Source organism: Phoca vitulina, unplaced genomic scaffold, assembly GCF_004348235.1.
Source record: "Phoca vitulina isolate PV1807 unplaced genomic scaffold, GSC_HSeal_1.0 scaffold26, whole genome shotgun sequence".
Lineage (NCBI taxonomy): Eukaryota > Metazoa > Chordata > Mammalia > Carnivora > Phocidae > Phoca > Phoca vitulina.
The window spans coordinates 8,933,274-8,948,252 of record NW_022589729.1 but is presented as its reverse complement, the minus strand read 5'-3'; the positions used below and the strand labels follow the sequence as shown (position 1 = coordinate 8,948,252).

The window sequence follows — 14,979 nt, the reverse complement described above, 5'->3', positions numbered from 1 at the left end:
TTGCTTAGCATTAGATCTTTCTGTCTGTCCAGTGAACCACGTAACCATCAGAACTGCATCCAGACAATAAATCTGTATTTTTTAAAGATGACTTTTAATTGAGCCAAAAAGAAAGCTAGTTTGAATCTTGCGCCAAAGCCAAAAGGACATGTGCCCTGATTTCATTTAAATGAATTTGCTTTTAGAGGCTTATTTAAACAAATTATTCAAATTAGCTATAAGAAGTTAAATTCAAGAAAACTACTTTAAAAAGAAGCCTCTGGGGAATTTTTAAAGTTTGTTTTGTTTATTTATTTAAGGGAGAAAGTTCAGAATCTGGGTGAGCTTGGATAACGCCTTCTTCCTGACATGAAGACATTTACACCCTCCAATTCTAAGGCCCCAGGTGCACTAACCTTCAAACTACACTTGAGTGGGCAGTCCTACCTTTGTTTATTTTTCATTTTTATTTTCACACAATTTAAAGTTGTTTCTTGCTGTGAGTGTTTCAAGCTGGATGCAACCTTCCAAGCTTTCCGTTCCTCCTACGTCCATCTCTTGGAGAATATCCCTTGTGCAAGTGTGTGTGTGTGTGTGTGTGTGTGAGCACGTGCGAGCGTGCACAGACGTATCTACACACACTCACACTCCTACACACACGAGCAACCACTGAGACTGCAAGTCAGTTTTCATCTCTTACTTAATTACAAAGCAATGCAATATGCAGTCACTAAGGACAGCTAGTGGACATCTACCTATAATGCACTAAGCTCATCTTCGCGAGTTTCAGATTTTCTTCACAGTCTATAGAGAGATGTTTGCCAAGAGCACTCTTTTCAGAATTATAACAGTTGGTATTACTGTAATGTGAAAGCAAAGCAATATAACTGACTCAACAGAAAGATAATCCAGTGACAGCTCCCGTGGTATATACTAATATTTTATCTTAACAGTGGGTTGAAATTAAGTTTGTGACCTACTCATTTACACAAGAATGCCTAATTTACTTGTCCTACCCCCATCCACTTCTCCCCCACCTTTAGCGTTCCAAAGATACATACACACACACACACACACACACACACACACACACACACAAATCCCTGTGCATAAAGATATTCATAAATCCAAATTAAACTGCATATAAGAACAAAAGTACTTTTCTGTATTTTCTGGACAGGATACATGACACAAATCCACAATCTCAACGTTGTCTATTCAAGGGGAAATTTTAAAAGTCACTACTGCTTCTTCTTTAGTTTTTTCTCTCCTTAAATATTTATAATGTGTGAAAATCTCATGTTACTTAATGGACTGATTTGTCAGTTAAGTGCTGACTTAACGCTAACCATGCAAATAACATTATTCTAGCCCTGAATTGCACAGGGCTAGTTTTTAAATTGTTCTCTGAAGGAGAATTAGTAAATGTGCAATTTTGCCTCTAACTCTGCGCGGTAAGAAATGACAGAGAGCTGAAAATATCTGTCAAACTGCAAATACATAAGAGGCACTCAATAGTATAAATCATTTTGAATATTGTATTTTAAAACATCTTTCCTTGGGAAAATGGGTCCTAGTAAAAGATGCATTTTAACAGTTCACTAAGCATGTGTGCCAAGTGCCTATTCTTAGCACCTGAATAAGAAGTGACTGTCACACAGCTATTTTACTGACAGTCACTGAGCTTTGCCTCAAAGGTAACATTGTAGTCAGAGAACAATTCTCGACTTACTGAATTAGGAGATCACCCTCAACACAAAAGGCACAAGACAGACACAAACAAGCACTCGTGCACACAACATTCCCGGGGCATTACCTGAATCCTTGTGCAAAGATACATTCTGTCCACCCCCACACACACACGCACCCCCACGGCGAGTTTTAAAAAGGAAAGAAAAAGGTACCTACTCTTCCTCGTAGTGCAGGGAAAAAGATTCAGGCAGGCAAAGTTCTACCGAATCCATGTGCGACCGGCAACCATTATTTGTGCACCCCAGCTATAAATCAAAGTTTCCTTGACAGAGCACAGTGCAATTAACACAAATGTTCTCCTAGTGACAAGCCTATAGGCACAGCCAGTTGGGACCAAAGCTCTCACACTCTCCTAATCAAGGACTTAAAGCCCCGATTGGAGCTTATTAATATGAAGTAGGGCTTTACATATGCAGTCCCACCGGCCCAGCCGCGCAGCCGATTGGGGGGCGTCTGCCCAATCAGGAGGGAGGCGACGGGAGGCTGCACGGAGCGAGCGGAGCCAGGCAGGTAGGAAGGGTGCAGAGAGCCGCGGGCACTGAGAACCGCGAGTGGGAGAGGAGAAAGGGAGCGGGCACGGCAGCCATCGGAACGCTCCCAGGAGAGACTGTGCTTTTTCTTTTCCGTCTGTCTTTCTCTCTTTTTCTGGGAAGCTACAAAAGAAACATAACTAACTTAACTCTCTAGGCACTGGAGGGATTTGTCTTTGGTTTCCAACCTAAGACCTGTTTTGCCTTGAAAAGAAGAACTCACGCACGCACACTTCCCAGTTAATTTGGGAAAGGATTCTGCGGAAGGTAGAGAATTAAGTTTGTCCTGCCGTGGTCTGTGTTTTAAACCCCTGGGGGCTGCTGCTTATTTAGTGCTGTACTTCCCCATTTATTCGTCGTAATCGCGTCTTTTCCTGGTTTCCTGATACATACTGGGCATTTGAAAAATCAAAGACATTCTTCTAAATTGTTAGGGCATGTGAACCCCTAGGATCGTCCTCTCTGAGGTGGGATGCAGTTTTGCACAACTACAGAAGAGGAAATAGTGCGTCAATACAATCTGAGAGCATGCCTATGCAAATTATACGTGTAAACATTTCTTTACCTGCTGTCTCTCTACCTATAGATATACAATGCATAGCTTTTGAAAGCAAAGGTAAACAACTGCAGGACAAATTGGCTTCTCCAGTTACAGGGGTGGCGGTCTGAGGGCTGTAGGGGAAATAGTACATTAAATCCATCTCAGTGCATTTTGACAAAATAAAGACTGCGTTTCCTTTTTTCTCCCCCCCCCCGCATGGAGAGCATTACTACACAGTGCACTAAAAGTGTTCTTAATCATACTTATTTCAATACAAGCTTCCAAACTGGGAGGCATATACAAATCCATATGATTTTACCCAAAACATCAGTTTCCAAATGAAATGCAGTGTACATATTTGTTTCTTTACATAACACACCCCGAATACTTAAAAAAATCAACCCAGAAACATTTTGTAAATCATCGCACAGTCTGGCCATTATAAGGACTAGTTTCAAACAGATAATAATTTAGGAAACTAAGATTCTCAATCAAAAGTTTGTTTTTCTTTTTTTAAGGGCGTAAGAAGAGAAGGTTATTTTTCCTTCAATAATGTAGAATGTGTTCTTAGTTTTCTTACAACAAAGAGTTTTCTTAGGTCCTATTTTGAACTACAGGCTATTTTATACTAGCAAATATATTGGAATAGATACCAGCTATTTATGGCAAACTGCTCCCTTATGGAGAGTGGAAGACCCACAATTTTGATATAATTCAGCTCTACTGCTACCAACCTTTTGCATCTTAAGTGTTCCACGATATAAATAGTATAATCTTTGAGATCAAAATAAATTAGTTCAGATACTCAGTGTGTGTTGAAGTCACTATATCAGAACTCAACTCTCTCTCTCTCTCAACCCTTTCAAATTTTCTAGGTCTGTAAAAAAACAAACACTAAAATAGAACAGCCGCATTAAAATTCAGAATGTAAAAATGACAGACATGATTTGCCCCCCCCACAGAAAGAAAGCAATTTTCCTGCCATGTATTTGGCCATATCTAAGATATGGGCCTGATTCCTTTTATTTGGGGTCGGTCTAAATTCATACAAGTTCTTAGATGAGAACTCACATAGCAAAAATTGTGCCTGAGAATACTGTATAAAAGCAGGTAGTAAAAGCTTAATTACCAGTAGCATTATGCTGTCTATATTGTTAAATGTGAACTCTGCAATTAAGATGTAAATTTGGTTGTGAGCAGTGAATTAAAAGAGCTTTGAGATGTAGGAGAAAATCCAAGCATTCTGCAGACACCCGGAAAAAAAAAAAAAAAAAAAAAGATTTGTCTGTTCAATCTAAAATGAGACATGTAATCATTTTATAATTAAAAAAATAAATAAAAAAGCATTTGAAATAGAAATATGATTTTTCTAAAATACAATAAAAGAAATATGGAAGCTAATACTGCATTAGAAAGAAAGAAAAACATCTTTGGTTCAAGGATCACTATCTTCATTTCTGAACAAACCAAAATTCTCAGGGTAATTAATAGATCCAGTTGTACACATTTTTAAACAATATCCCAAAAACAGAGTTTTTTTTTTTTAATTTCTTCTAAAGACTCTTTTTTAGAAAAAAATAAAGATTATTTAAAGTACTCAACCCATCTTAAAGCACTCAATACATTCAGATTTTGGACCTGTGCAGAATCCTACACTGTATTCAGTTTCTTTGCATTATCACGCTGTGACAGAACCTTTTATTATTCCTTTGAAATGGCTTTTTAAAGACAAGATTTGTAGTCAATTATTTACTGATGGACCTTAAGTCACCACATTTCATAGGAGTCTTTTACTTCCCAGAATTTTCTTATTTCCTTTTGGGTACTTATTTGCCCCATTATAAACCACTGGATTTCATTGGTATATATTTTAAACATATTTAGACTCTTCCATGTGTAAGTCTCTCCCGTGCTCACAGAGACACATGTACAAACATACAGCGCATTGTCCCCACTGATCTTTCACTAACCATATTTCATCAATGCAAGGTACAGTGTCCACTGAGCTAGCTGCTTTCTGAATGACCAAAAGTATACTAGTGTATATACTACACGGATCTGTATGCTTCTCTTTGGGATCAAAGTGTCACCTTTACAAGTCAAGGACCTAAGATTACACCGACTGTCTTGAATCCAGTTTAACCAATTTAAAATTTAAAATAATATCTACTGCACTAAACTTGCAAGACAGCTTCCAGAATATTTTATAAACACGCAGCTTAGTCATCTCCAGAATCTTCCCTAGCCACAGTTTTCTCACCTTGAAGGAGGAAACAGTGGATAATCACAGGGAATACACACATCATGAGCAATACTGAGCATAAATCTTTTAGAATCTCAATGACAAAGGATATGGGGAAAAAATGAAACAAACAGATAAACAGCCTAGAATAAACACATATTGCTAATCAGTCAATACACTTCACAATCTTACCACAAGGAGTCTACCCAAAGCAGGAAAAATGGAACTAAATAAAAGAACCTCTTAGGACTATTTCACACAAACTATTAATCAATTAGTTAATATCCATCTATTATGCACCAGGTCTTGGGTCCATGCATAGTTTCAATCTCTTTTTCCTTACGCAATGCAGTCACAAATATCCAAACAACTTCATCCTCAGGCCCCAACTCATGCACAGACACCAGCAGAAAATATACTTCATTTCCATTTGAAAGAACAGAATGGCAACAAGCAAAACTCAAGTGCAAACAAAACGTAGCTTCCTGTTTTCTGTACCGGAAATTTTACTGTATTTTAGTCAGAATCCTTTCCTAAAACATTCTAACAATGAATTCTTATGTTGATGATGAGAAATGTTTCATCTTGCCATTATTGCATACTAATAGCTACTTTTAGTTCCCATCTTCCTTTTGTGAAAATTAACAGGACTAATCTGTATTAAAATGCTTCTAGCTGTCACACTATTTTTGAAGCAAATTTTTATTTTAGATTGCACATCTGTCATTTGTTAAATATTTAAAACTAAACAAGGCATAACAAATTTAGATTTTCAAATCGCCTTACAATCTACCTTTGTGGATCTTTCCTCAAGACCATAAACCCTTAAAAAAGCTGTTTAACCCTTTGAACCATCTTCCCTGCTGTCTTTGATGGATTTTGTATAGTATAATGTACCATACTGCAAAAAGCAAATCAAGACTATTACAAACTACTATCTTTAGCTCTAAAGAAAAGAAAAAAGAAAAGCCACAAATGAACATCCCTGAGAAAAGAACCCTGATGGGCACACAGGCAGCTTAGACACCAGGATCGCTTCTGCATCCTCTCGTGACTTGGGTGGCCTTGAGCAGGTCATCTCGTTTACCTATGCCTCTTTTCCTCATCTGTGCTTTGGGATTTCTTTTATGCTTTAAACCTGCTTAAGAACACACCTTTCCCACTGGGAATATGAAGACTGCTTTCAGAGTCAGTATGACTACTTTCCTCTCTATCACCACCAAACCCCTATCAATTCATCATACCTCATCTTCTGTTGCCTTTCATTTCTAGGGCACAGGCTTTGATATTTAAATTATTGTCTCGATTGGCAAGAAGCAATCATTTTGACTGAAAGTGATCACTTCCACAGAGGCACTAATAAAAACCGTGCCTTTTGACAAACCTCTTGTCCTATAAATCCATCCCATTCCCAAATTACCAAGTCCTTGTAAAAAGTCCATTCTCTGGGGAGCAATTACCTCACCTCTGTAAGACACCAAACTCTTTTTCCAGTATTTGTGAAAGTGGGGGGGGGGAGGGGGGGATCAAAAGAAGACAGAGAAACTAATAGAGGCAATTTGGTTTCTGTTTAATTAATTCAGGTTTATTTCACTTTCATTTCATCAAGCTATTAAGATACATGGTAAAATATCAGGAAAGATTAAGTTATAAACTATAGTAGCTTCAATGGGAAGAGTGACGTTAGTTATGCTGAATTTCCAACGTATGTACCCTGGTGAAATACCAGATACGTTTTCTAGTATCCTGTGAGTGTTCTACAACCAGTATGGAATGTATTTACAGAGCAACAGTTAACATTTTGAGATTATACATTAATAAATGAGTTGCAGTTATATTCTTTCCTGAATGTTAAGCACCACGAGCTAAATGCAGAAAACATTCAAGGTCAATGTCCCGTTTTAGACCTTTTCAGGCAGCTGTAATATTATGATAATCAAGCTTAAAATATTCCTATAGAAAGAGTAAATTAGCCTTTTCACTTGAAAGATGATTATGATAAACAATAAACCTAAGAGAGGACAAAATCCCTATTTTTAAAAGCCATAAATTGTTGACTCAATCATGTGTGTGATAGTGTTGTCCAAAATAAAGGGTAGCTTAACTCTGAGAGGAAGGGGGTGGGGGTGGGGAGTAGTGGAGACAGAGAGGGAGAGGCAAGTGAACAAATATGACAGAGTTTAGAATAAGCAATACTTGCTTTGATACTAGTAAGATGATCAAATTATCCATCTTAACCACCCCATTCAACATTGATTCTAAGTAAAAAATGCATGTGGCCATGAAATACCAAAAAAACACAAAGTATTTTTTTTCCTGACTTAGAGGACTCTTCAACCCTATTTGAAAGTTCTCTTTTCCTATTGTTTCCTTTAACCCTTTCGTCCAAATTTTCAAAGGACCACTAAAAAAAAAAAAAAAAAAAAAAAAGGAAAGTGAGCTATATAGCATCTGGTGTCCATATAAACAGGCTTAGAGGCTATTACTTTTTTTTTTTTTTTATGTTAGAACTGTCTGACACACTCTTCTAAGGTTCCTTTTTATAAATGAACACATTTGATAAAAATTTGCTTCCCCCAAGCAAGGCAAATTAATTAGGGGTGTGTGTCTGTCATGCCTGGCGGAAGTCAGGAGATGGTGGAAGGCCTCAGCCCCTGGGAAGGCCTCACAGCCTGCTCTGGAGTCAAGCCTTGGGCTCGCATTGCAATTATGAGGGATGAGACTTTGGCCTAGGGTCATGCCATGGATCTAACTCTCAGTTTCCTTCGCTATTAAATGGGAATAACAGTAAGAACAGTCTTGTACAACTGTTATGGGGATTAACTGAGTTTAAAGTAATTTAGCCCCATGTCTGGTCCTAGCTGGGGTGGGGGTGCGGATCGCCCGACCCAGTGGGCCAAGACATTCTGACTTGCACCAGCTGTCCTAGCCTGATAATTTACAGCCCTCCCTCCTTACACTCTCCAAAGTGCCTCGGTTTGGATAATAAATTTTACTGTCATCATCCACATAGTGAGCCTCCCATAAATGTTAGCCAAGCTATTTTTAAATCTCACTAAATGAAAGAAAAAAATCTGAAGAAATGGCATTACCTGTTCATTTGGCCTTCATGTTTGACTAGGAGTTCAAGGTGCTTAATACGGAAAAGGAAACAAAGTGCAAGTATTCCCCCAGCAAACAGAGCAGGAATGTTTGCCCTAAGAGGACACGAACTGCTTGCTAGAATACTGCCACGCATATATGGACTCAGTATAATGAGAGGGGGCGAAAGCAGATGTCCCCCTTAAAGCTAACCATTGTTTTGTGCGTGAGTGTGAAGAACACAGATTTGGGAATGCTCAATGATTCTGCTGACTCTCCAGAGCATTCAATCGTACATTGTTTACCAGAAAGAAGGGGAGAGAGAAATTGCTTCTACTCCTTTTCTCTTCCTTTAAGACATTCTTCCACATCCCTCCACCCTAGCAGTTCAGTCAATAATGCTGTTGATTTTATTACTATCCCGAGCACAAGCTCATTCACCCAGGAGCTCCTTTGATCAGATATCCCAAGAACTCAATTTCTTCACAAGGCTTTGCTCTTGTTACACTGAATGGCCACTAATCTATGGCAGAACACAAAGTCTGGGCAACAGGGAATTACAGACAGGGAAAGACCACGGGGATTATGAGTCCGACTTGGTTACCTTAACAGGTGAGGAAAATGAGGCTCAGAGTGGTTAAGAGTCTTAACCCAAGTTTCACACTCAGGTAGTAGAAGAGCTCATATTTGAAAAGATTACATGTCTCCTCTTTCCAGTGCTTACTTAGTAACAAGCTACTAATGTTAATCTCCCAGTTGTTGACAATATACCAGTGCACGGAACTCCAGCCGAGAGATGAGCCCTCCGAGGACAAAGGTCCCAAGTAAGAGCCAAGGGACATCAGATCCCAAGAGATAAATACCCAAGCGTATACCAAAGTGTCCTTTACTTTCTGCAAAAGCTTAGAAAGGTAAAAAGAGTCACATATTTAAAAAGAAGTAGGGATGAATTGGTAGAGAGAAATTCTCTCTCTCTCTTCTCCCCAGGGAATTAGGTGCCCTTTCATAAACACATTTTGACTATCATTTCTTTTAGGGATCTGGTTTTTATTAAGCGGCCACTCCTTTCCCTACCTTAACACCCCCCCCCCCCCACTGTAATCTGTGAAACTGCACCAGCTCTGAGGGTATCCCCAGAGCCAGCAACAGCACTCAGTCAATAGTCCCCTCAATGTTACAGAAACATACGAAGATGTCTTGAATGAATGAATGAAGTGATGACCAATGTTAACACTTGGTGTCTTGCTGCCATATTTGAAGATTATAATTCGGTTAAATTATTAGAGCAATATAGGAAATTTATAAAAGATAAGATAGATATAGATAGATATGTATCTATATCTATCTATATCTATATATATATGAAGTCAGTGGAGAGGAGGGAGCTGATAGAAAAAGACAAAAGAGAAGAAAAAAATGAGAGGACAAGGTCCGCCATTCTAAGCTGCTCCAGACCTTCTAGACCATTTAGTCTTCTGAGAGATCGCTTTCTTCCTCCTCTTTCTATTTTTCTGTTTTCCAAATATTCATACTGACTAAGTATGAGATAATGAAAAACAATACTTATTATTAAAACGATGCTACCACATCAGTACCTAAATCTATGCCCCTCACCAGGGTAACATGAAAACATTTTCTCATTTAAGCTGACAGCTTTTAAAAATCACCATATCCCAGATATGTCTGGAAAACAAATACTTTTTTTTATAAAAGCATTCAAAAATGGCTCTTGTATAGAACATAATTTCTATATTAAGGATTCCGGGGTTTCCTTGGTTAAATGTTGACACGGCTCCCAGGAAGAATGGCCACAGAGCTCCATTTCTCTGTGGTATTTTGCTGGAATGGCACTGAATACTGAACACTTTCAGAAAGGGGGTGGATTTCTCTTCTTATGGGAGGGGAAGAAGGGAATTAGAAAAAGACAAAGGTCTTGTCTTTAGGCCACTCTCTTCCTCTCTTTAATGCCTGTAATTCTTTAACCAAGTCCTGCCTATTCTGTTTGGGGGTTTCACTCCAAGACCAAGACACTGATGAGAACACATCACATCAGGGAGAGACAAAAACATTTCTAGAAAACCAGACTTTGGATGCAAAAGAGAATGAGACAAAGAATTCCTTCACCATTTTCCTGGTAGATTAAAATAACAGGAATGGGAAAAAACAAACAGTTATGGTGATGGGGAGGGGACATGAGGACAATAGTCACTCTAAAAACCCTAGGGTCTTATCTCACCTGTGGTTTGTCACTAAACACACAGCTATTTGTGTCAGGAGCTTTATCCAATCAAACTTTGTGTTACAGAAAAGCAAATAACATAATTAAAGACCCCCCTTTTTTTTTATAGTTCAGTTACCACTTGAATTAGAACATTAAATAAATCAAAGCCAATTTTCATCAGTGAGAAGAGAAAAGAAATAGATTAATTCACCCTTGGATAAATTGAAACTCTAAACAAAGAAGTAAAATTTAGCAAAGGAAGAAGATTTTTCAAACTTTATATTTTTAAAATATAACTAGCTAGAGGAGTTTAGCTGTATAGGAATTTTTTAACTATAATCAATAACTAGAATATCTAGTGTTTTTTGGCTATAATTTAACATTAACAATGCAGTACTCACAACAACACTGTGGCGCAGTTAGAAACTATATTATTATTATTCCCATCGTATTGATGACAAAACTGAGGTCCAAGAGTTTATTTGCTTGCCCAAAGACATTTCCATTGTTAGGTTGCAAAGTCAGGACCTGAATTTCTTGTTTTTTAAATTCTACTTGTCTTGCCCTCCTAATCTTAAGCAGTTTCCCATAAGTTTTGTGACCTCCTCTTAAAAAGACACACAGGAATACAGAAAAGCACTCACCAGTACACATTTGTTGCTCCCCAAAATAGTTTTGTTTTAGGAAAGTGTAATAAAGCTGCCCCTACCAATTGTACACCTTCGCCCTTCCTTTCTACTGAAGAAACACACATTTTTGGAAGCCCGATCTGTACCAGGCCCTGTGTAGGTTTCCTGGGATAAACATATACCTTAGTAGTGAGAATGTAAAATACGAAGAGGGAACTTGAGGTCTCCATCTCCCTTCTCCATCACTGATTTCACAGAAAAGTTTGGTACAGCTCTCTGTTCCTTAGTTTCTCTCCCCCAAGTTTCAGAGTAATGTAACTATAGTCTAATTCTAGAATATCTGAGCCAAAGAACAAAGACGCCAAAGGAGGAGCAAAACAGAAACAACAGCATATTTTTAAATTAAGTTAAAATTTAAAATCAACCTATTTGTCTGGAAATATTCCAAGATTTCATCATTAATAAAAAAGAACTATAATCACTCATATAATGTAACAGCTCTGTAAACATAGGTGTTCTCTTCAGGATTATTCTATTTCATCTCTCCAATTTTTCCAGAAGTCTGTCGAAGGGCTGTGCACTGCATACTGCCAGGTGCCTTGGTCCTGGCTATATTACGGCTAGGAAGATCTTGAAGGAAACATGGCCACATTTTGTCTTCTCTATTAGCAAGGATGATTAAATGAGACAGTATGAGCTTTAACGGGTTCTTTCTGTGGTCAGAGCCTCCCAGTGTGGCCCCACCATTGGCTTCATTCCCATCGACTGAGCAGTTAGTCCTATTCAATTATTCAATCCCAATCAATACTTTGAGATGTACAGTATATAAACACTTCGCTTATTTCTACGAGACTTAATTCATGTGCTTTTACTGCGTGAGAAAGTTAACATATCTATAAATAAACCATGTGGTATTGCAAAGAAAGTATTCCTTTCTTTGTAATCCTGGCTATCACTTAGCTACAATGCTTAGCAACACAATTTACAGAGTACACAGAACACCCTCCCGATCCTTGGAGGCCAGTGGAAATGTCTCCTCTTTCCAGGGGTCCCCAGGCTGAATTAGGGCTCGCTCCTCTGTGTCCCAGAATGCTTTGCACCATCGACATCCTCTAACTGTTTTTACGTTGGGTTCTACTCTCTCTGTGTGTTCTCCATTTAGTAAACTTCTTGATGGCTTTTAATAATCTGCGCAGTACCTAGCACTGTAATCTGGACATTTTAGACTCAATAAATATTTGCCCAAGAAATTGCGGATTTGGGCCAAAATCATCACATTCATGCTGCTTGATTTTTTTGTAATTGAGTTTCTGCGTTTCTCTGAAGAAATCCTGTCAGTATTTTAATGGGTCCAATATATTTAGTCTTTCAGAATTAACTACTCACTAAATGAAACTGTATTTAGACTTATGAGAAAAGAAGTGTTGTTATTTTTTAATTTCCCTCCCCCGCCCTTGCTCTGTAGATAAGGAGAAAATGGTGACTGTGTTTCTCAGTATTTGTTTCATTCTTTTCTTTTTTTTTTAAGATTTTATTTATTTACTTGAGAGAGAGAGCGTGTGTGAGCAGGGGGAGGAGCAGAGGGAGAGGGAGAATCTCAAGCAGACTCCCTGCGGAGCATGGAGCCTGATACAGGGCTCGATCTCAGGACCCCAAGATCATGACCTGAGCGGAAATCAAGAGTTGGACGCTTAACTGACTGAGCCACCCAGGAGCCCCAGTATTTGTTTTATTCTTAAAAAGGGGTTGCACAGTCATGACAAAACCCTGCCCTGTCCCCACCCCCACCATAGGAGAGAACCTCTAGAACAATTGTTTCCTACTTTTGAATCATATTTAAAATCATATTCATAAATAAATCTACATCCTTATGTAGCCCTGCCTGGTCTCAGGTAACTGAATGATTCACTTAAGAGCTTGATTTTCTGGGTCATTATACTCATCTCTTCTTGAGAAAGAAAATAAGAAGGAAAACTCCAAAGTGGCAGTTTCTAGTGTATTAATGAGTAGCCTTTCTAGACTCTATCATTCATCCAGATCTGATGCTTCTAAAGAGTTAAACAGTATTTTATTTTATTTTTTTAAAGATTTTATTTATTTATTTGAGAGAGAGGGAGAGTGAGAGGGAGAAGCAGACTCCCTGCTGAGCAGAGAGCCCCATGTGGGACTCGATCCCAGGACTCTGGGATCATGACCTGAGCTGAAGGCAGACGCTTAACCGACTGAGCCACCCAGGTGCCCGAGTTAAACCGTATTTTAACACAAATATTTATCCCCTCAAATTAATATCCAGCTGCTTTATAGGGTAAGAGTAAAAAAAATAATAATAATAATCTCTTAAGTTCCCCAGTCTTTTTTTTTTTTTTTAAAGATTTTATTTATTTATTTGAGAGAGAGAGAATGAGAGACAGAGAGCATGAGAGGGAGGAGGGTCAGAGGGAGAAGCAGACTCCCTGCCAAGCAGGGAGCCTGATGCGGGACTCGATTCCGGGACTCCAGGATCATGACCTGAGCCAAAGGCAGTCGCTTAACCAACTGAGCCACCCAGGTGCCCTTTAAGTTCCCCAGTCTTGCCCAGAGAAGTAAGATGTGGTAGAAAAAATGCTTAAGAAACAATGATTCTTCTCAGTCATCTGTAACCTTGGCCATAGCATTTCATCTCATGGGGCTTCAATGAAGAATGCGATTGGACTCATTAATGCAGTAGTAGAGAAGTGTGGGTCCCAGATTAGCAGAATGTGCATCAACTGGAAGCTGGTTAGCAATGCAAATTCTCAGGCCCCACAGGCTGGAGGTTGGAGGCTGGAACCAGTAATCTCTCTTAATAACCCCTGGAAGAGATTCTGATACCTGCCAAAGTGTGAGAATCACTGGGCTAGAGGATCACTATTTTTTTTTTGCTCTAAAATTCTTCAGCAGCAGTATCAGGAACACACAGAGCTTCTATTATAACAAATTGCTCAGAATTCACTTTGTTATTCACTTACTGCCAACCAGGGTTTTTAAACTTCATGTGTCAATACATTGACTCTTATGAATCAAGTCCTACAACAACAAAAGCCAAAATAAATAAACAAATAAACTGCCTCTGACTCCTATGGCTAGTTCAAAGACAAGAATGTGGTTCTTCAACATTTAGAAAACTCTTAAATTTGGTATTCTGTTTGTTGTTTTTTTCCTTCGTGTATGCTCACTTGTTTCACTCAGCTCTTCCTGATTCAAGATCTGAAGGAAAAACCTCAAAATCCTGAGGGACAGATATGGCGACTGGACGAGCGATAGACACTGGTTCTCTCCTTGGTCAGAGTCTGGCTCCCACCATGCTTTAGCTGGTGGACTGGTGGGCTGGTGGGTGGCCTCCTCTTTTTTAACATGGTGATGATTCTAACCACATGTTGTTAAGAGGATTAAATGAAATGGTCTATATAGCAGTGGTTTCAACCTTTGAAAAAGCGTGATCCCCAGGCTGCACCTCAGCCAGTTACAATCTCCAGCATCAGGAGTTTTTAAATCTCTCCGGGTACATGCAAGATACTGCCAAAGTTGATACGAGAGAACCACTGGTAAACTGCTTAGCACGGGACCCGGCATCATTACGTTACCATTACTGAACCACATAAAGGAAGTCAAAGTAAAAGCATGAATGTGGGTATCGGATGACCTAGTTTCAATCCTGGCTTTTTGGCTTGTTGGCTTAGTGATCTTGGGCAAGTAAGAACAGCAATCAAACTAATATAATACTGTATGTTAACTATACTGGAATTAAAGTTAAAAAAAGAAAGAACAACAATCAACAAGAAGGAAGAGAGGAGAAAAACATACTTGTCCTACTTACTTCATCAGGTATTTATAAAAACAAATGAGATCATGTAAATCCAAGCTCACTGTGAATTATGCAAATATAAGGAAAGATTATTCTTCCATATAGTCTATAAAAACTGTTTCTAACCTGCAGAAATGTCACTAGCCCATGTTACAAGTCTGGTCATAAATGCAAGTGACTT

General features: G+C 38.7%; 1 protein-coding gene across 13 annotated transcripts in view; it reads right to left on the bottom strand.

Annotated features, from left to right (window-relative positions):
• ESRRG (estrogen related receptor gamma) overlaps positions 1–14,979 on the bottom strand; it is a 563,748-nt gene that overhangs the window by 218,877 nt on the left and 329,892 nt on the right. The window contains exon 1 of one of the 13 annotated variants that reach the window (XM_032422147.1): positions 1,888–2,100. The exons of the other annotated variants lie outside the window; for them this stretch is intronic. Within the exon in view, the coding sequence (XP_032278038.1) occupies positions 1,888–1,943 (56 nt within the window). The 5' untranslated portion in view covers positions 1,944–2,100. Of the gene's footprint in view, positions 1–1,887; positions 2,101–14,979 lie in introns of those variants that run through there. 13 annotated transcript variants of the gene reach the window in all.